The sequence below is a fragment of the Cynocephalus volans genome, chromosome 1, assembly GCF_027409185.1.
Source record: "Cynocephalus volans isolate mCynVol1 chromosome 1, mCynVol1.pri, whole genome shotgun sequence".
Taxonomy (NCBI): Eukaryota; Metazoa; Chordata; class Mammalia; order Dermoptera; family Cynocephalidae; genus Cynocephalus; species Cynocephalus volans.
The window spans coordinates 145,535,865-145,559,599 of NC_084460.1; the positions used below are offsets into that span (position 1 = coordinate 145,535,865).

General features: G+C 36.3%; 1 protein-coding gene across 1 annotated transcript in view; it reads right to left on the reverse strand.

Moving 5' to 3' along the window:
• The window catches only part of CRYBG3 (crystallin beta-gamma domain containing 3), a 105,254-nt gene that overhangs the window by 44,026 nt on the left and 37,493 nt on the right, over positions 1-23,735 (reverse strand). The window contains exons 4-11 of the mRNA XM_063094384.1: positions 15,841-22,018; positions 14,500-14,544; positions 14,140-14,255; positions 13,013-13,160; positions 8,015-8,151; positions 6,631-6,745; positions 5,045-5,080; positions 2,753-2,886 (exon numbers count right to left, since the gene is read on the reverse strand). Coding sequence (XP_062950454.1) covers positions 2,753-2,886; positions 5,045-5,080; positions 6,631-6,745; positions 8,015-8,151; positions 13,013-13,160; positions 14,140-14,255; positions 14,500-14,544; positions 15,841-22,018 — 6,909 coding nt within the window. The remainder of the gene's footprint in view (positions 1-2,752; positions 2,887-5,044; positions 5,081-6,630; positions 6,746-8,014; positions 8,152-13,012; positions 13,161-14,139; positions 14,256-14,499; positions 14,545-15,840; positions 22,019-23,735) is intronic.

Here is a 23,735-nt window from a genome sequence, read left to right on the forward strand (position 1 = left end):
GAGTGACTTGATACCACAGCTCAATATGGTCACAAAATGGTTTGTCAAGTAAGAATAACAGAAAGCACATAGCCAATGAGAAAAGTTACAAACCCACACTGAGATCCAAAGATAATCATTCTTATTTTACTGATTAAACCCTTCTGGAACCACAGAATGAGTATTATATTAAACATTTATTCATGGTTTAAATCAAGGGAATCTCTCGCCAGGCTTTCTATAAAAAACACAATACAGGAGGGTTTAGCAAAGAGGAACTGGCAAATGCAACTGCACTGATATTAGCCCTCGTGCCCTACACATATACAAAGACATCTATAAATACTTACGGGTGGGAAATGTTGGTCCCACCATTTTATCAGTGGTGACCATGGAAACAGAAAGCAACAGGCAGAGTACTTTTCAGAGACACAAGTTTCTTGACTTCTAATCTGAAACTACCAGTACAGGACAACGATAAACACCATTAGTTGTTAAGCTCCTCCATGAAACATACCTTCTTATGGAGTAACCCACAATATATAATGCAATGTGGGCACCCTTGGTCCATAAAACATACTCGCCTGCTTAAATCTGCCCTCAGCTGCATCGCATAGTTATGGTGGGACACCCTTCCAGTGGGGCAGGATCCCAAAGATAACTATTCTGAGCACCAGGGTTGGAAACTTCTGAATTCAGGAGCTTGACAAAATGAAAGTCAGGAGGGCTGCCTACTATTGTTTTTTCTTTCCCCACCCCTACTACAGTGTGAAGATATGAAAAAGTATTCCAAACAATTGTTCTCATAAGCACAAAATAACAGTAGCCATTCAGTAATTGTTAATCCCACTTCACTTTCTGTAAGTGTATATATAGTGCTGGGGAGGGGAATAAACTTATAAACCAATTTATACATCTTAGTATTTTGGTAATATGTAAAGAAACTAACAATATTTTATTCTTAAACTATTTTCAAATTTCAAAAAAACAAATTTCAAAAGAAAATGTTCAAATTCTAAGCTTTCTTTTATATAAATGTGGCTACTCAAAACATGCTTTTAATTATACCTAAATGGGAAAAGAATAAAAGGTGTAGAAGGCCTTAATGTTAAGGAATAGATTAAGATCAGTAAATCTGTTACAAAATGACAATCCAAAATTCACCCTTCCAGTTTTTCTTAACAGACTAAGTTTCGATTAATATTCAATTTATATATCCCTCTGGATTATTTAAAAACAGATGTTGCCTGAGAAAAATTAAGAAACATCAAACTCACTTTCCTCAGATTCCTCAAGATGGGGCAGAGATGAGGAAGAGTCTCTGTTACTAAAAGCTAAAGATCTAACAAAAGCAAAAACGGATAGAAACAGTGAAAAAATAATGAAGTCAGCTGTTAAGCTTTAAATGGAGACATATTTTTCTCCTGCAGGTGTCATATAAAAACAAAACTGTGTCTACTGTATTACAAGCCACGTTTACTTGAGATTTTTATAAAATAGTTGTAAAAAAGTTAGAGAACAACAATGTGAATCACACTGAATTTTAGCAGATAATTTTCTATGGTGCAGACACTAGTTTTAACTCAATTTACTTAATGGGAAAAACATTTAGATCCCAGAGGGAAGAAAAGGAAAAAATATTTTATAGCAGGGTTAACAAGAAGCATGTGTTCACAAACCAGAGAATACTGTAAATAAACACATCACAATAAAAATGTGTTTATCCAAACCATGTTTGTTCTTCAAGTCCCAAATAAATTTTTAAAGTGCAAGGATAAGGAATTAAATGATTACCAATATGTCAGACTAATAATTGATATGACCTGCATATCTAGCATATGGTGGTCTCTTACATTTCCATCTTGGCTAGTATGGCTATCACTTAATTTATTACCAGAAACTGCAAAGTCTGTCTCTAAATACACACCCTTGAGTGATCTTAGACAAGTCATTTAACTTCTATGAATAAAATACTTCAGTAGCATCTTTTGCTAGACTAGCATGAACAAGTTATGATCTTACAGGAAATATCAAGAGATACTGATGCTTAAATTAAAATGAACCAACATTCCAAAATAACCAATGTATCAACAGAGAGACAACAGAATGTTTCTGGACGGATTCCAGCACTCTGTTGACAATGGCAAAAAAAACTATGATGAAAGTTTCTTCTCCACGGTTTTACCTGCCAGGATACAAATACAAAAGTACATCCCAGCCTGGTCACAGATTTGCTAGGGCTTCTGCCCCAGTAACTTCTGACTGACACTTGGCTTTATTCCCAGGGGTTTTTAGAGGGCTTTCTCAACAGCAGTTCAGGGCCAGAGGACAACCAATGTCAAACCAATGTCAAAAACCCTTGACTTTGGGAATACACAGGCAATAGCACTACTTAACAAGGGAGGACTCATTGCCAAAGTGGTTGGCACATAAGTTGACTAAGGTCAACAGGATACAGGATAAAAACTGGGGCTCTCCTTCATGTTCATAACCTGTGAAAAAGTAATTTTATCTTGCAATTCTTGTCTTCTATATTGTGTTTAGAAATACTAAGTGTTGAAGTTTTAGAAACTATTTTCTACATATAATCTACCTCAAAATCTTTGATACCAAGAGTTCACAGAAAGCCATCAGTAACTAATATTACTTTCCATATTACAGAAGGAATGTATTTGTAGATTAAGGCAGGTTGCTTTTGCTCTGCTTAGCACATTTCTTGTGCTGATCTTCAAACACAGACTTCTAATTCAAAAACTGAAAATATTACACTCACACTCCACCGATGACACGAACTGATCCAATTCCATGAAAGTCCTCATCATTTTTTAAAAAATTAGGGACAGAATCTATATGTTCACTAAACTCTTTGGACTGTCCATGGAAGTGAGGTTTTTCATAAATAATAACCTGCAAAATATTTAAAAAGTTAATGTGCTCATATTTTTGATACAAATTGATTTACTTAAGTCACACTAAAGACCACAACATAGAGACCACTGTTTTTTATTAATATATTCTTATAATATAGCACAGTATCTGATAGTCACAAGAATAAGGTAAAGAAAGGTAAAATATCTTAATTAACAGTATGTTTTTCTCATATTAATATACTTTGGTATGATTACGTTGTTCTAGTCACCCCAATCCTGGGATCGTCTCATAGAGTGAACCGTCTTATAGCTGATTCTTGAATTATCTTTAGGAGTTTATCCCTGTGTTTGGAACTTAACACAGAACTGCCTCACATTTACTGAGTTTCCCCTGTAAGAAAGAAAAACTCTCCAGGGTATAACAATAAATTATCTATTGATTTGAGAAAATACATACTCTTTTTTTTTAACCACACTAACTGTTTTTATGGTTGTTACTATTAATTTCGAGAAAACAGACACGCAAAATATTGAATGAGAAGACAAAACTTCCTAAAAATATGATTGAAAAAATTATAATTTTTATTAAATATGTGATTCAAACGGGTGGGGTGAGATGAGTATAGTAGGAAACAAATTTCTAGCATTTCATTCACTTCAATTTTGGATTGGTACAACATTTCTCTTCTACTATTTTGCTGTTCTTTACTTCTCAAGTACCAGCTGCCCTAAGTATGTAGAAGTGATAACAGTGATGATAGATAGCATTACTCTATCCATACTCTGTCACTTGGTCCTATTTGTGGCCAGTGATATCATTTGTGCAGAACTGGTAACCCAAGACCTTGGCAAATAAGACTCCATGCTTAAACACACTAAACCAACAAGTTATAAGATTCCTTATTTCTAAAAACTGATAACACACAGGTTAAAAAAATATATAATACTGATCCTGCTGTTTTCTACACATTAGATTTTCACAGGGTTCTGTATTTGAAGTGATGAAGTTTTATTTGGGTTTTATACATGTTATGCATGCTGACAACTTCAAACTAAGAAGCATAATTTTTTGATGAGTAAGCCATAAGTTAATACCTAACAAGTTGTAAATTGTGATTATCTATGATAATCAATCCATTCATATATACCTACAACCTGCCGAATTGAAAATGTCCAAGCTTTCCATACCTGAAGTTCTGATTCACCTAATCAGGCGATTAAGACAGAGTCACTCAGAGAACATCTTTTAGTGATCCACAACCTTGTCTGCATGTTAGAATCATCTGGGAAGCTCTGAAATTTTTGACCACACTCCAAGACCAAAATGGTATCTTTGAGAATAGAACCCAGGCATAAGTATCTTTCTAAAACTCCAATATGTACGATTCCAACATACAGTCAATGTGTTTTAGATACACTCAGTTTTAAAGATACATAAGGTTTTAAAAGACTCCATCTATGTAACTGAGAGAATAGTATATAGTTAGCTCCATAAATTAGGAAGCCCAGAAATCAGAAGGTTGGAGGAGTTGTGTCTTGTTTAGGAGCAAAGGAGAAGGATGGATGAATCTCTGCTCCACACCTGCCTCTGGAGGTGCTGTAACTTAATTACATAGAGACCTGTTTGCATCTTTAATCACTACACTGGTTTTCTTCCTGTCTTTATACTCATTTTGTAATTCTATTTCCTCCTTTCCCTCCCCAAATGTGCTTGATCCTGGCACCACTGCCATCCTAGTTTTCAGAACCTCTACTTTTCTCTTCAGAGAGTCATATTTACAAACTGACATTTATCTGATAAGAGCTACCTACACCTCCTTCTGATCAGCCTTGATCGCCTTCCTGAGCATTACTCCCAAATGCCTGCTAGATATCTCCACTTGAATATCTAGCTGCTATCTCAAGCCTTCCAGAAACAAAAATCAAACTAATCACCTTTCCACCCCATAGGAGACAATTAGTGGGTTTCACTGGGTTGTCAGTACAGACCTCCATGTTCACATACTTACCCCCCGTCCACAACTACAGGGTGTGCCCTCAGCAAATATTCTGTGCACTCACTTCCCACTACCCCAACATCCATTAGCTAGGTATTATCATATATTCAGTTAATTTTTTTTATTATACTAGTTCAAAATACTTAAGATTAATACTCAGAGTTTTTAGCATGCTACAAAAGTCTGTTCAAGACTTACCTTTAAGTTCATAGGCATTTCCACTTTCAGTCCACCCTTAAAATAACAAGATATTTTAATATTAAATATGTAAATATTTAAAATATTTGAAAGTAACTAAACAACATATGTAGGCTATATAAAAACTTGATTAGTGAAGATGACATACTAGTCAAATTTAAGTTGTGGTAAGTTTTAAACAGAGTATTCTACAGTAGTCAAAGCCAAATCAGAATGCTCTACATCAATGTAAATGGGGCAAGAACTTAAAAAGACACTTTCCAGATTCCAACCACTATAAGGAAGGAAATCAAGCTTTAGTCCTTGGAGCACACATGACCAACTAAGATTTAATCCCACTGCAGAGTGTCCCAAAAAGAAGAGTGGAATTGTTAGTAAATTCAGAAATCTCATTTGGCAGAGTAGATTTCTAAGGCAATTAAAACAAATGTCTTCTCTAAAATTACTTGGGGTTTCTAAATTAGAGAGAACATTGAGTTGACCACACTTCCCCTTCCAAGTTCTGTCAACACTTTTGATAACATTCAATGCTTTGTGACCTCAAAGTTGTAGAGCATAAAAACTACTCCCCCATAAAAAACCATATTTCTGTAATCCTCTTGTTTAAAATGCTATTCCACATTGTGATATTTCTTAAAATTTCTCAGTTTGCCCTGGTTTCTATATTTTTAAAAGGCACCGAACAACCAAAAATGGTTTATCATATAGCAAAGATTTAATTGAACAATTCACCTCTCAAAAACATTTACGACTGATGGAGTTTGGATGTGTTATCCCCACCAAAACTCATATGGAAATCTGATCCCCCATGTGGCAGTGCTGGAAGCTGTTTGAGTCATGGGGATGGATACCTCATGAATGGATTACTGCTCTCCCTAGGTGGGGGAGTAATGAATGAGTTCTCACACTATTAACTCCCACGAGAGCTGGCTGTTTAAAAGACCCCAGCACCTCCTTTCTCTCTCTCTCTTGCTTCCTCTCGCCATCTGATCTGCTTGTACCTGCCGCTTTCCACCATGAGTAGAAGCAGCCCAAGGCCCATGCCAGATGCTGCTGTCCCAGAATCGTAAGCCAAATAAACCTCTGTTCTTTATAAATTATCAAGTTTCAGGTATTTCTGTTATAGCAACACAAACAGACTAATACAACGACAAAAAGAAATAAATACTGCAGGCAATTATCATCTTGAAGTAAGTAAACACTGAAAGAACTGCCCAGTTATTATTAATGCTGAGCTTATCATTCATTACCACGGTGGAAGAGTATAATTTACTAACAACTAATTTTGTAATAAGCACCAATGAAACAAACACAGAACTTTGTTAAATATTCAGAACTGTCACAGAACAATACTTATTAAGGAAACTGCATGTACTGTGATAAACTTGGTACAGTACAAAGTAAATTCAGACATGTGTCATACACATTCTCTACAATATAAATAAAAAGGAAAACAATATATAGTTTGCCAATTCAATAGTACACATTCGTTTCTTGAGATTGAGATGCATGAGCAATCATCACAGTTATTTAATTTTGGATTCATGAGTACTTGGGAAAGGACTGCTCTTTTTAAATCTGCTTACCATTTGAAGCGGCTGCAATGATTTCATTTCCGCTGCAGAAATCTCAAAGAGCCCACGGTCCTCCTCCAAAACTGTAGCTTGCCCCTTAAAATTAATATCTGGGTAGGCAAGCCAACTAAATAAGAAATAAACAGTTGGTTAAAGTATAACGGTAATACTTTATTCTGGCTCTGTGAAAGTAAAAAGGGCTACAAAAAAAATAATAATAATAATAAATCCTCCATCACAGAATTACACTAGTAAAACACACCCAAAGTGATTAGCCAGACAGCATATAAGAATTAACATGTTACTAAGTACTTACATTCACACACTATCTATCCTGTCTATAATAAAACTAATTCACTTTCCAAGTGCTAGACACCGCTCTTCTTAGAATTCTCCAATACCTAAAACATATGGCACCTTTAATCAAGTAGGATATAATTGAAAAATCAAAACCATTCCACTATATTCCATTCCTTTTTTAAAAGTGGGGCAATCAGACATTGGGATTCCACTAGGTATTTTATATTTTGACCCACATTTTTAGAACTGATATCAGTTCTCTTGGCTGACTCAGAAACAATATTTGAAATAAGATTCCCAAAAGACCCATCTATCTTCCAGCTAAGATTGACAATTACAGACATTTCTCATGGATAGGGCCAATTACTGGTTCTGCCCAAGAGTTCTAATTCATGGTCGGGGAGACAAAGAAAGATGTCCTACAGTGACCCCAAAATCATACAATCACCACCATTAGAGCAGACAAAAACAATAAAAGAGAAAAGAGGGGTCCACATTGAGCCAGGCATCCACACAGTTTTGTGATTTGAGCCAATATGTATGGAACTAAGGGTGAACTCAGACCCAGAATCTTACAGATACCTTTGGAAACACAGAAGCCTAGTAAGGTTATGGATAGTAGCACAGGATAAATCACTCATCTGTAACATGAGCATAACACCAACTGCCTTGCAGAAATAAAAAAACAAAGGAGTAAAAACAAAAGTAGCATGTGCCTGGCACTGCGGAGGCATTCAATAACTATTAGCACTTACACATTCTAGAAATAGTTCAGGATCCAGAATTTTTGGCCAGTGTCATGTTTTTATTTCTCAATCCCCAAATTTGTTGGATGAAAAGACAATGGATCTATTTATCAAGAACTACCTCTGAGAATTCTCTACCTGCTCCTGTGAGTCATACATCAAAGCCTTAATTGAATCCAAAGAAAGAATCTTTTCTAACCCCTGAAGTAGTCTTTCTTGGGTATCCAGGAGTATAGCTGAGATTAATTAACTAAAACCTCAGAAATATGTATGTCACCTACTGAAATATAAAATAAAAAGTTAACTTTGGTGGCCATCCATCACTATAATAAAGAGAAACTGATACATACACTCCTGACTTTACAGTGAAGGACACAGATTTGGGGATATTCAGTTCTTCCAAATTGGGGACTGCTCGCTGTATGTAGATAGGACAATGTGCTGGGTCAGACTGTGGGCAAAGCTCTATCTCTGGAATGCTGCAATCCTGAAAAAAATAATAATAATTTGACTCTGAAATCATCTAGAGACACATAGTCTAGTATTCCCAACACACTGGACATGCAGTTACAATTACTCTCATTGTTCAGTTGAATTTCTTCACAGAAACAACATAAAGGAAATATTGTTTCTACTTACCCATTTTTTTAAAAGTAAGTTTTGCTAAAGAGTTATGTTAATAACATGAAAATTATAAATATTGATGAAAACTTGTTCCAATATTTTGTGCTTTGCTTTTTAAAGACTAGTTCCATTAAGCAACGTTCAGAGTTACCAAACTATTCGAGTGCCAAATGTCTGTAAGCCTTCCTTCTTAGCGGCATAACAAGGTCATAAGGGAGGAAGGGAGTTAAGTAAAAGCTGACCTCATGGGGGATATAAAAAATAAATAACAGAGAGGCACTACCCTTTCACTGTGTTTATCTAATTTACATTGACAAAAGAAGTAGGAATTAGAGGTGAGAGTAAAGGAAATCTGTTTTCCTACTTGTGGGACTCTATTTTTTTTTAGTGTGAGTTCGTTTGAAGAACAAAGGCATTATGAAATTTGTCCCTACACCCCATCACAGTCTTAAAAAATTCTCTACCCACTGTCACCATGTCCTATTAAGCCTTCCTTTAAAATTTTACTTGTGTATATCTCTTCTTATCACTCCCACTGCCACAGCTCTTGGTCAGGCCTGTAGGGACCCAAATGCCCCAAGGGATCACACCCTGATCACATAAGCCCTTCTCGGCCACACCCCATCATGGCGCTGGTTGCCCTTCTCTTCCGTATTCTCCTTCCCACAGGCGCGAATTACACACCAATCAGCTCCCCCCAAACCCCATGCGGTATGCTAAGTAGGGATTGTATTTTAAGCCAATCAGCTTTCCCCTTAAAGCCCTATATATGTGTGTGTGTGCTGCCTAATAAACGGGCTCTCTCTGGTGGATCGTCAACTGGTGTCGACTCTTCCTTTCAAGGCCCAGCCTTAGATTATGGGCCTAGTCACAACCACCAGTCAAGCACGAGCTCGCTACTTGCTGTACAGCTGAGCATGTTAGAACAGCACTTTCCTGGTGACACTCTTGGCTCAAGACCTAATAACATCAAATTCATATTTCCATTTGCCTTTTTACAACATGGAACAAACTGGTGATCCACACTACCTTCCCACGACTCCGCAGTCACGCTTGTCTCCATACTATCTCCACTCCCACTCTGGCCTCTGTAAGCTTTGTAGCTATTTCTCCCATCTCAATTAAACAGATGATTCTCTGTATTCTTATTTATAAAAATCTCATGATAATCAAGTTCTAACTCAAAAAAGACCTCATAAAGGATTCTTAGGGAATCAAAATCACATTTTTACTTTTTCTGAAATTATAGATACACTTCTGTCTGAACACACAATCTATCTCAGTACTCATGCATGTTTAATTATACAACTCAAATTTCGGTAGCATAATTCTCACCTATGACACTGTGAAATTCAAATGAATATACTTTAATGAAATAGGTAAACGCAATAAAAATCAGAGGTGGCATTTATTAGAAACTGAACAATTGTATTTTTATCATATGTTTTGCAATTGTAAAACTGCAATTTTCTGATTTTTCAACCTTTCCCCAAACTGAGTTCTCAATCACTTTTATTATTTTGTAAAAGCAAGCAAATTTATACATCTCATTTTAAGAAAATTAATTCTAACATGTAAAACATTAAAGAAGAGTAACCTAAAATATCCTTTAAAAAATTAAAAGCATATTTCTTTCTAAAATTTAATTTCAAAAATAGCGAGAAATATCCAGAACAGTCACCTGTCAATCTTCAAGGCTCTTTTGTATGCTATTAATATTAGAGTTCTAGTAATATTATTTCAAATACTGCCACATTAATGTTCCCCCAGGGATGTGAGGTATTGTAACAGAATATATTAGTGTCTCACACAAACAAGCTTCCTCTGCATTGTATTAGACAAACAATGTTCGGGTGGTGTACTTTAAAAGGGAAAAAGCTAAGAGGCATCCAAGTCTACAACAACATAGAAGGAAACAGTGTAACAGTAAAAATATGATAAGTTAAAAAAAAAAGAAAAGAAAAGTAAGAAAAATAAGAAGGCATATATATGTTCTCAGCTATCTCTATGAGAAGCCCAGTTTTTGCTCTACTTGACTTAAAAGATTTCACTGATAAGTTCTACCTTCTTCATGATGGTTATTCATAGAAATAGCATCTTCTGTAAGACAATTGCTGATGGACAAAGGTAAACACCAGCAACTGAAGGGCATTTTATAATAACCTACCAACAATAAAGTTTACTCTAAGTTTATATGGCTTTCTCCCAGACTCTTCTAGTCTTGCTATACTTTACAAATATATCTTGGTGAAATCTGCAAGCTTAAACTATTATAGCAATTAGTAGAAATGGAAAGAAAGTTACAGGAAAGAAACAAGGTTGGAATGGATTATAGTTAAAAAAAACAAAATCAATCTGTGTCCACCTTACATAAGATACCTTCAATCCCTGATCCAACAATAGATCTCTCTCTCTTCAGCTCATTAATGAGGAGATAACCTAAGTAACTTCTGGTCATAAGAAAAAGGCCATACCTTTTAAAAGAATATTAAATGCACAGTAAACATAGTAATTTGCAATAGCCATTTATTCTAATTTGAGAAAAGAAAGAACGTGAGTCAAAATGCACTGCCCTGCTATCTCCACCCCCAATTATTTTCACTGGGAGCAAAGATGACTTGAGTGAAATCTACAATTGCTGATAACTGTGGGAGTCTGCTGTACATGTTCACAGTAAAGTAAAAACCCTGTGAAAGTATTACCTTTAAAGGACATTTTGACCACTCAGATGAGAGCAACTAAAATTAAGATAATGAAGCAAGATAAAGTTGACACAGGCCTAGGTGACTTTGCCATGGCAACCACCACCATGAAAATAATGAGGCAGAATTTTGAAAAGGTTGGAAAAAGGAAACAGTTTGATGTCTGATTATTACTTTGTAAAATATTTTGAACAATGCTAACACCTTTCCTGTTCAATGCTCAATAGTTTTATTTTCCTTCCTCACTAAAAGTTGCTACCCTGTTGTTCAAGATGTGTGAGCACTAACACTGCAACTAAAAAAAATGACTCTAAGAACAATGGAGGAAGGAAAAAATGCAAGCATGACTTATTCTTTCTTGTACTCTAAGCAACTGGTGGACGTGCAAATGTACATTCAAATATCCATGTTCACGAGGCTGAATATGTTTGACTTTATTGTTTGGTTTTAGGGGAGCTGGGGAGGTAGGTGGCTGTTTGCCAATTCTTATTCATTTTTTTTCCTACTAGGCCTGGCATGGTGCCTGATATTCACAAGGAAGGCACAAAACCACAAATTATATAAACCTTGGAAGATTCCACCTACAAACTAATTGTTCATCTCAAAAAATTTCTAGTGAGCTTGCTAATTAAGTGAGCAATGAAATGCTGTTTATGGAGCCAAACTGGTCACAATGAAATCTTTCAATGAAGACAGACACTACCGTCTCCACTTTAGCTATCTTCATCTCCTTGCCATACCATCAAGCCACCAATGCTCACCTCTGTATCTGTCAAAAGTGGCTCTGCCAGGAAGGAACTCTCTCACACCTCCCACGCGACCTAACTCCTGTTTATTTTCTCAAGATATCAGGTGCCACTTCCTCCAGGTGAGGTGCCTCTTCCCAAGAAGTGAGGTGCCTCTTCTCTGTGTGCCTGCAGGGCCCTGTAGAGCACTTACCATGTCATATGGTCATGTGACTCACCTGTCTCTTCCCCAGACTTTAAACAACCTGAAGTAAGGGACCATATCTCACTTGTATTTCTATTCCCACTGCACACCACAGTACTGGGTCCAAAAGCAGACACAAATATTTGTTATATACAGGTTTGTTTAGAGCTTTGCAGAATGTATCCATTCATGTAAAATACATGCAGACACTTCTTTATAATAACTTGAGTTTTTCTGTGTGTTATCTTTAATTTTTCTACATGTTACCTACAACTATCAATAGTTTAATAGCATCAATCCAAATCACCGTAATAGGGTTCACCTCAATTTATATTTTTAAGTATATAAATGAAAACTTTGAAAAATATATATATCCATATTGCCACATGAGTAACTGCACTGTATCACGTATTAAGTTACTACTGAAGTCTTAAGAATACATGGGGAGAGAATTTTTTCCTTAGCAAATCTGTCCTTATCATTAATTTATCCTGTATCTAAACCACCAGAGAAATTCTTACAAAATGTTTTATTATACTGGAAGACTTTCCTCATCTTAGTATTAAAAAATATTTTCTAAACAGAAAACATGAGAGCAACACCTTCCTTCCTCTGCCCATCCTAACTTCTCTAATTTCCCATAACACACACACACACACACACACACACACACACACACACACACACACACACACACACACACACACACACAAGCATACACACATGTATACTAAGTAGTAGCAACTTATAGTAGAAAAACACGTATTTGGAAATATCAGCTCTTTTCCTAAAGATTCCTAAATAGTATACTCCTAATATCATATATATATATATATATAGAGAGAGAGAGAGAGAGAGAGAGAGAGAGAACACTATGTGCCACTTTATGGACCAGAATGTAGTTAATATTTTTAATCATCATTCACTCTAATACTTTATATGTATAAACTCAAAAGATTATCAATATGAGTATGATAATGAAGATTAATAAAATTAGCACAATTAGCAACCATTTCTAAATACTGTTAGGCCATAACACAGCTTTACTGCATGACAAATAAAACATCATAGAAAATAAACAATTTTTGTTACCTTTAAGACACGTTTGATAGAACCCAATACAAAGTTTCTTTGTGGATGCCTTTTATTCTGAAGAATCCAGTCACGATTTAACATCTTCTCTCCTTCTTCTAAAACATATTTCTGACCTTGGAAATGTGGCTTCTCATATAAAATCCAGCTAAACAAATATAAATGCAATGACAAGTTACATTTAATTTCCTAAGAAATGTGGTATAAAACAAAAGATGCTTAGTAAGACATAGGCCATTTTATCTACTTAAATTTTTTAAGACAGTCTATCTTCCACTATTAGCATATAATCCTATTTTGAAACAATATAAGCTAATTTAGGTATAGACAAATAATATATATAAAGATAAAAGTGCATACGATTTGGAAAAATAAAAATACTTGCTGAACACAGTACCATAATATATGCCTATATCTACATTTATGTATACATGCACTTTATAGATGTTGTACACACAAAGCCCTAAGTTTATTTTAAAAACAATAGTTTTACAATTCCAAATTACACTTCTACCCTAATTTTCCTGTTGCTGGATAATATAGAACAAGTGTCCCATTTTATGATAATGAAGACAACACATCATAGGGCTTACAATGTGAATACTGACCAGGGGGTAACCTAACACTGGACAAAGAAGTTCTGGCTCCAGCAAGGCCATGAAACATGACCCATAATAACAAATGAGGTTTTCCCTCATTTTTAGACCATATAAAGAATCCTTTACTTCTTGAGCATGTCATCTGTACAAATGACTTTAACTATGTGTCCTTCTCATTCCTTAGGATACTACAAATTCTGAACTTGTTTTCAGAGCTATGCCACATTCAACTCAACTTGCCAATTTATCCTGCTAATCATACAGTTACAGAATAGTATTGACTGTATTAATCGTATATATTAGGTCTTACAACTTACTGCTGTCTTTAAGCACTAAAAACAGTCTGTATTTTTTGCCATAGTAAATAAAGAGAACAATCAAGTTATAAAACACTAATAATGTTTTGAAATACTCTGTCCAAAGCTAGAGGAAAGAACATAGGACTTTAAAAAAATACATAAAGCATAAACAGCAAGAAGACACATTTAATTTTGAAAACATGCTATAAAATTTTAAGATATTTCTTACCAGCCCCTTACAACTTTTATCAGTACCCCATTCGGAAAGCACCATGATGTGGCATCAGGAATATTACAGTAGATCTCTTGTTTGTATTTACTTCCATGGAGATCGTAGATAATCATCTGCAACATATAGTGAGTAGGCACAATAATTTTAAGAATGCATTTAAAATTCCAACATGCCCTAGAATATAGAAAATAAAATATCTTAAGTACATAAAAGCAAATATAACTTTAGATGTTAAATCCTTGAGTAAAATAATAATTTGCTAAGTTGGCGAAAAGTATTTATCTTAAATTCTTTAAGCCAACAAGTAACTTAGATTTTCACCTTTTATCTTAGTCTACCTGAGAACATTAAGCTTACCTTCCCAGGTCTTGGGTTACATCTTAAAGTTTGTTTGTCAACATTCTGAAATAATAAAAGTGGAAGAAGTAAGCCTTAGAAACATCAGTAAAAAGATACATAGTTCACTATCTTAGCAATCATGAATCCAATATATCACCATAATTACTTACTGACCATTATGAGCAAGGGATATAAATGTAAATATATAGGAAAATGTGCTGTCTCTACCTCAAGAAGCACATAGCTTAGAAGGGGAAAACAGGTGATCATATTCACATAACTGTTCTAAGTGGAAACTAAGTTAAATCCACAGGTAAAATACAAAGTAAATGCCAGACTATGGGAATGGCACCAGCAGGAAATGAGGTGATGACACAGGGAGGTTCAGAAGAGGCTTCTCTGAGGAAACGGTATTGAGAGGATTTGAAAAACAGGATTTCAATGAGTGAAAAAATGGGGCAGGTTGGAGTGAGGATAGTAGAGAAAAAAATACCAGGAAGAGAACCATCCTGAGAAAAAATACAGTGGTAGGAAACACAGAGAGTGTAACCAGAGTGCAGGGAGACAAGGCTGGACAAAACTTTAGCCTGTGTTACAGAGTGAAGAGGTTCCACTGGATGTAGTAGGCAGTGGGAAACCATGACAGAAACATCTCTTCAAATCCCATTACTTCTTTTAAAATGACTTTGCCTTGCAAAGTACTGGTTGGTATTCATGTATCACTGTTTGCTACTAAGTCTGTTCAAGGTGAAATGCAGGCCTTGGAAATCCTCAAGAAAGTTCCATGATCTTGGGAATGCCAGAAAGGAAAGTCCCATATGAATATTCATTGAAATGAATACTCTATCTCAGACATCAAAATATTTCTAAATTAAAAAAATGTAACTGAATTTTAAAACATATTCCAGCTATAACATTTTCAGCTTTTCCTTTGAATTAGACTGTTTGCCGCCCTTCTTCGTATAAACAACATGAGCAACTACAATGAGAAATTGTCACCAAGCAAATACTTAAAAATTTTACCCATGAGACACATAAGCTAAATGGAAAGTGACAATCTTCCCACAGACAGTACCTTGAGAAATTCAGAATGTTGTCACTTAATTTAGCTTGAACAATATTAGCAAAGGACTGTAACTTGCTTCTCTATTATGCCTTTTAAATTCTAAGAGATTTTGTTTTCTCAGTGCAACAGTCCAGCTAAAGTACATGAGATATAATACACTTCAACCAAAGAATAAATCTCTGAATTTTTTTAAAAACAAACTTTATACAACCTCAAAACACTGACTTTCTTAATAAGATTTCAGATAATGACCCAAAACTTTACTTCAATAGTTAGTAATTGAAATAACTCACCTCGATGAATGGGCTCAATCTGTCTGATTTGTCTTGAACATGGAAATACTTTGACACTGGCTCCTGGAAAATCCCACCAAATCTGGCTCCTTTTTCTGAGTGAGTTTTGGAAGTCTGCAAATACTGATGATATGCACTCTTTAAAGAAGAATGTAGTTTAGAAGTAAGGTCAGATTTTTGCAGAAATGTGGCCTTTTCTGGCCACAGACCAATTTGCAGATTGGAGGTAGTAGCTTCACTTGACATTACATATGAATTCTTAGAAATTCCAGTGCTTTCCTGGTCATCATCAGGGTAAAATGTGATGGAAGAATCTGGCAACTGGAAGGTAACATGCTCCTTCTTTCGAGCTCTCAGATCTCTCTTGTGCAATGCTGCTGCTTCCTCCTCTACTTCCTCCTCTGATCCCTGTCTGTCATCTTCATCAAAATTCATCTTCAGACGCTCTGATACTGACTGGAGAAGTGATAAAACAGAAGAGGACTGGTTTTCACTCTCTCTTGATTTCGTGGAGCCACGGTGACCAGGTGAGACCTCACTGGATAGAATGTCCTCCTGTGAGCTGTCATCCTCATAAATGGGAGACAAAGCTAAAGGATAAACTTTGTACCTTTTGGCCTCCACTGATAAGAACATTTCTGAACCATCACTATCAAATGGCTCACCTAGTTTGGTATCTTTTTCAAAATGATGGACAAGGTCAGTTCTACTCTCAGACCTTTCACATGCTGTAACAGGTATGCTGTCAGGGGACACATCAGGAAACAAGACAGGCCGTGTTCTTACTTCTGCTGAAGCATACTTGTCCTCGTCTTGAAGGGGCTCTTCATATAATATAGTAAAGGAAGAATGTTCTTGTTCCTCCTGAGAAATGAAGGCTAAATTAGATTCTTCTTTTTCATTGCTATAATCTAGATCTCTCCTTTTGTCGTATACTGCACTGACGGACATTCTTTTGTCTAGACTTACTATGGTATCCTCAGGTTGAAAATCTGGCATTACTAATGCTGGATAGCCCTCATAGTCCTTACTTAATGTAGGTGATTGATATCCCCTGAAATGTGAGTCAAGTCTACTGTTATATGCTATCAAGCCTTCCTTTATTTCAGTGGGCTCTTCCTCCATTTCTTCAACACTCCCTTCAGCAGACTCTTGGGGTGCTTTTTCAGTTTTAAATACAGGAAGCATGGCATCCACTTGCATAATGGTCAATTCCATTCCTGTCCCGTATGTTTTCTCAACATCTACCACCGCAGATAACACTTCGTGCTTCCCAATATTCCCATCAGAATCATCTGGGGATGTTCTTTCCATTATTTTCACAGAGGGCATGGATGCAATCGTTCCAATAGTCTCGTTAGCATCACTCTGGCATGCTTTTTCCATTTCTAAGGAGGCAGGTGCTACCTTCTTGTGTGCTTCCACTTCTAACACAAAAGGTACCATTTCAGCATTCCTAAAATCCTCTTCAGCATCCTTTTGGCAAGCAGTTTCCACTTGCAACACAGGCATCTCAGTCTTGCCAGTAATCCCTTGAGCACCTTTTTGGTAAATATTTACTACTTCTAACATAACAGGAATCACCTCAGTTTTGCCACTATCTCTTCCAGCATCCTTTGGGCAAATATTTTCAATTTCTAACCTAATAGGTGTCACTTCAGTCTTTGCAATATCTCCTTCCTCTTCCTTTTGGTGAATATCTTCCATTTCTAATGCAACCGGTATCACTTCAGCTTTTTCAGTAATCCCCTCACCATCTTTTTGGTAGATATTTTCTACTTCTGACATAACAGATGTCACCCCAGTCTTGCCAACATCTCCTTCAGCATGCTTTTGGTAAATATTTCCCATTTCTATTGTAACAGGTGTCACCTTGGTTTCTGCAATATCCCCTTCAGCATCCTTTTGGCAGATATTTTTCACTTCTGACCTAACATGCACCACCTCAGTTTTGCCAATATCCTTTTCAGTATCACTCATCTTATAAGCTTTTTCCATTCCTAAAATGATGGGTAATCCCTCATTTTCAACATATTTCTCAGCATCCACTTGGAATAATTCTCCCATTTTAAAGACATCAGCGCATGGCTCAGTTTTTGTGATATTCAACTCAGTATCTTTCTTATGTGCTCTTCCCATTTCTAACATAGGAGGAGCTGCCTCATATTTCATAATATTCAATTCGGCATCCTTTTTGTTTGCTTTTCCCATTTCTAACATGGAAGGTATAACCTCAACTTTTGCTATATTTACTTCATTATCCTTTTTGTGTACTTTCCCTAACTCTGACATTGCATGGGGTGTGCTTTTACTATGTCCTGGCAAGCTTTTTTCAGATATACACACAAGACTATCAGACAAACTGCTTTTGGATGTACCAGGTGCATGGATGTCATCATTCGCAAATGGAGGCCATTTGAAATTTAATACAAGAGTTCTTGAATTCTCTGTCCCAGTTTTGTGATTTTCCACATGCTCTATTTCTGTTGTCTCTTTACAGTCCTCATTGAGAAATAAATGTGTTTTTACCCCATCATCTAACTCTTTCTGGGACATGTCTTCAGCTAGTACAACAGTATCTGATTCTTGCAAATTGACACTATCGGATTGTCCAGCTCCAGTTCCAGAAAATGGGGATTTTTGGTAGACAACAATTTCTTTTCCTTTAATTGATTCTGTGCCACTAACTAAGTTACCCAAAGAGAAGAATGTACTTAATAACTTATTTTCACTAATTTCATGTGTACTTTGATTTACTGCCTGCTCTGATAACCCCCTAACTATTTCATGTGGCTTAACACTACCACTGTTCAGAATTTTTGAAGTATTAGCCTGAAGTTCAGAATCCCAGGTATCCTCAGTATCTTCAAAAGCATTTGTCAAATTTTCTTGGGCTGAATAAATAATCTCATTGACTAATTTCCTAGCTTGATCTTCTAACAAACAAGGTACATTCATTCTATCAGAATCAAAAAGGAGACTCTTCTCACCAACTGGAGATGAAACACAAGTCTTCTCTTCTTCTGTGACTTCTGACATGTTTCCAATGCCCTGCTCTTCCAAACACTCTGACACTTGGATCCCTGTTAGTGTCACTTCTGATGGTCTTTTCTCAGGGATGTCTTCTTTCAGAGTAGCTGGATTCATTATACCATCTACAGCTATATGCTTCTGGCAGGTACTGACTTTGTGTTTGGATTTTAGTTCTTCCCTGACAGAATTAAAATTCTCAACCAACGTATCAACCTTTACGAGTAAACCACTTTTGAGGTCCAAAAGTTGGTCATGTGCTCTTCTCCTTGCTTCTATGTGCTCAGCAGATGCTTCAGAACACTGGTGGCTTGAGCTGTTAACTGACGCCAGAGCCCCAGCAACTGCTCCGGTCTCTTCCTCTGAGGGACTGTCAAATTGGGCAGTGGTTGGAAAATCAAGAGGTACTTTCCCAGTATGAATCCCAAACTGTTCCTTAAATGGTGTCACTTCTGCCCCTATTGTGATAGGTGTTTCAAATTCCAAACAAGGGCTATCAGGGTACAGCTGGTTAGCTAAGGAGGCACCTTCATGTGTGAGATCTTTGGTAACTTTTATAGAAACAAAACTATTTGGAGGATTATGTGAATTTACAACCACGCTAACTTCTTCAGAGTGACTAGAAGACACACTATTAATGCTACCACTTAGAAAATGAGTGTTCTCTTTCTTTCTATGAGATAAAGTTTTGTTTTCTGATCTCAACACAAAAGGTACATTAAGAAAGTGTGAATCCTCAGATGCAAAACCATTTTTTTCCAAACTGATATCAGAATCCAGAAATGGTGAATTTACTTTTGTGCCATCTTGGAATTTGGGGAAAATATTACTTAAGCTGAGTTTTGCCATTTCTGAAAGACCAGAAACCTTTTTTGTCCCATAAATATCCAAAGCTTGATGAATCATACAAGAGTTGGCTCCACAATTCTGTGCCACCTTCCCAGTAACGTTCTCATCATGATCAGGTGGTAAAATCCCAGTTATATTACGTTCAAGAAGGACAAAAGGAGAGCCTATATCTACCTTTGTTTCTTGTATGGAGGCAGAAGAAGAAACCTCAGCTTGACAATTCTCTTTAAAGCCAGCATCTGAACACTTCTCTTTAATCTCCTTATGATCCATCAACTGAAAACTTCTGTCCTGTTCAATCTCTAGAAAAGTTAATTCTTTTAAAATAGGTTTTGTTGGCTCGCCTATAATTTTGAATGCAGAAGAAGTAATTTTATCCTGAGAAATGTCTCTGGGCTCTGTTTTGGAAACAGATATCTTGGACAAGGCTATGGTTTTTCCTTTTTCAGAATGTGACTCAACAGGAACATTGTTCTGACCATCAACTTCAGCTTTTGATAAAATTTTTGCAATTTTATCAGTCTTGGTATCCAAGGAAAGAGAATGAGACTTCTCTACCATGCTCTTACTTCTTTTATTGCTTGAAGGCATTAACTCTGCTTTATTAGGGTCTTGAGATGAAAAACTATGAGCCTTAGAGAAGCTTCTAGACTCAAAAGTGAATGGGTCCACCCCAGCTAAATGAGTGCCACTGGCTTCAGGACCTAGAGGAACCTGGCAGTTTTCACTATCAGGAACAACTTCCTTGTATTTAAGAATTGCAGATGCATGCTCAAGGTGATGGGAAGGAGGAGGACTCTTCCTGTCTGCAGCCTCAATGTGATTTGCCACATTTTCTTCTTGACACTTGCTAGGCTGACAGGAAACACTAACAGTATTGACATCCCCGGTTTCAATGAGCACAGAAGAACCCTCATTCTTTAAAACAGGAATATCCAACTTACTCAGCATACCAACTCCACAAACAACGGTAGGAAGTGAAGTATTGAAATCTGATTTTTTACAGTCAAGGGTAAGAGATGCATTAGCATCAAGTGACACTTTGGCTTGATGAGGACTCTCAGAATCAAGAGGAGATTCTAAAATGTGATTTTTATTAAGTTTCAAATTCAATTCAGGTGTTATTTTATTTTCTAAGCATGCTACAACTGCTGATTCACTGATATATTTTACAGAGACAGGGTCCTTTTGATTTAGTCTTATAATGTGAGGAGTTTTGTCATGCGGCCTAAAATCAAGCTTTGTGGCTTCTGTTTCAAACAATCGGTCAGTATCTTTAGGTAATGACTCAATCCTATGTTCTACAGCTTTTACATGACTTGAAGTTGAGTGTTCACCAGCTGAGGCACTTTCTATTTCTTGCCTAATTTCTGTATCAGCCAAATTTTTCTGTAAGTCTTGGGCAGACAACCTCTTTCCTTCATCTACAAGTTCTGTGTCTGTCACAGCATGTCTCTGAAGAGCACTGGTAGTGGTGTGATTGGCAGCCTGTTTTGATGAGTTATCTATGGTTTGCTTGTCAGAACACTTCCTCTCAGGCAACTGCAGATCTTCATGCCTAATTGATTTCTTTGGACTTGGCAAATTTGTACTTTCCTGTTTGGCAGTGTCCCTCTCATCAGATTTACAAAAGAAATCAGAAAGAGCAGGGTTCTGAGGCTCAACATGCTCCTGTTTTTGCACCAATGTCTCATCACTAATCACAGAACTGTTTTCTTTTATTGTATCTTCTGTTGTAGTTATCCTCTGGAAAGCTGGACTGCAAGGGACTTTGCTACTGCTGTTTCCTGTAAACAATGCTGAACATACCAAGTTTCTGTCAGTCTGAGAAACTGGTACACAACTTAAATGGTGCTGTGAGTCAGATTCTCCAACAGTGTAGTTGGAGTTAGTCACAGAAAAAGGGGATGCCCTACTTCTCTCAGCTCCCCCAAGACCATTTTTATTTAAAACATCTTTAGAAGAAGCAATATTCTGCAGTTCTAGTTTATTTGTCATATGGCTTTGTGTGTTGAGATTTATTTCGCTACAGTCAGAGTCTTCTAATGGGCCTCCAAGCAAATATCCTTTCACAGATGGGCTTGTGCTGGCTGAAGACAAGGATGGCACTATCCCAGCCTCAACCTCACTTCCAGGGCTAGTGTGTGTATTTATACTGGAGTCAGAACTTTCATTTTCTCTTTCCAAGGGTTTCACAGTTTCCAATGTGGTCTGATGCTTTAAATATTTCCTAATTTGTCTGGGGCCTCGATATGTTGCATATGTTACTGAAGGCCTCTCTGGTTTACCATCAATTTGTCTATAAAAGAAAACAGCATAAGAGTATCAGGAAATATAATTAATAACACTTAACAGTAATCCCAGCTATTGTGGTGAAGTACATCTTTTCAAACACCACTTCTCTTAATATGCACTAATTTGGGGAAGAAATCCTAGAATGCTTTAAAACTTATCTTTATTAAAAATAATAATAATAAAGATTTGGCAAGCACCACATGAATGTCAAGGCAGCATGAAGAATGCCTGAGCTCCTTAGAAGTGTAACCCTTTACATGATTACATACACATCCCTGACTGTGGTTAACGAAGAAAACGTGGCTGACAAGTCCAAGGCTTTGGCTCTAGTTCTAATCTCAAAGGAACATCTGACTCTAAGCAACCACACTGACTTTATGCCTCATATCGGTACCACAAGTTTATGGATACCTCACTGTGATTTCTCCAGCACATCAGAGAATCATAGCGAGCTTCTATTCCTTTACTTTTAGATGTGAATTTGAACAGCAACTTTTAGCACAAAAGTTGAAGAAGTTTTAAAGGAAAACACCTGTCAAGATGTCTAGCCCACAGTAAGTGCTCAGATATATCTGAAAACTGAATAAATGACAGAATTGCCCTTAAAATTCTTTCTTGTGTTAAGTTCTTCAAATATTCATTTAGAGTAGTAAGTATTAAACTGGTTGGGTAAATGCAGACATCAAAAAGGATTTCTGGAAAAAGGAGAGAACCAGCATAAAATTCCTGATGCTCTCAGCATCCAACTTCCTTTGAAGAACCTGCCTCTGGGAGTTCTCGCGCCACACCATTCTGCCTTGCAGCCCTTTACACACACCACTCTCTGTTCTTTTTCTTCAGCACCAGAGAGAAACTCTCAAGTCCTCTAAGACTCAGCTCACAAATCATCTTCATCACAAACCTATCCCTCTACTACTTAGATGGACAGTTAGTCTCTGATCTGTGGGTGCACAGAACACAGCATCTGCCACATTAAATTATAAAGATCTATGTGTTTATTGTTTTTCCTCACTAGCCTGGTGGCTATTTGAGGAAAGGCACTGTATCTTAATCATCTTTGTATTTTTAAGTGCCCACACAAGATTTGGCAAATCGTATATGTTTTATACTTTTTTGTATCTTAATAAATAAGTAAAAAATGCTACTAAATGCTAAGTAATCTATTTTAAACTAATGACTTAATTCTGAGAGGTGATATCAAAGTGTTTTACATTCTGAATTCTAGTTACATTTTAGTGTCCTCACTATGAAAACATATGGTAGAAAAATCTGATGTGTATTTAACTTGATTTTTTCATATTAAACACATTAACCAAAACATTACTCGGGAATCCATATGAATAAGAAATCCCATTATCAGTATTCTAATATCTAAAAAAATACATTTTTATACCCAACTTTAAAGCAGTCACATTAAGAATGTTAGATTTGTTCAAATGGTAAAACAAAGTAAAACTTCTTTGACATATAAAACTTCATCAATTGTGCTTTTTACATACTTCTTGAATTTTAGCTGAAATAATTTATTTCAATCTATATAATTGATGGCCCCTAAAATCCTAATATACCACTACTGTAAACAATTGTGCTCGTTATATTCATTTATTTTTACTATGCAGCTAAAGGAGATGAGTAGAGAAAAACTTTCCTTTGAAAAAGTAGTTTTAGCTGCTACCTGAGTTTTAGGCTAGATCAAAGACATGAACAAAGACATAAGTTGG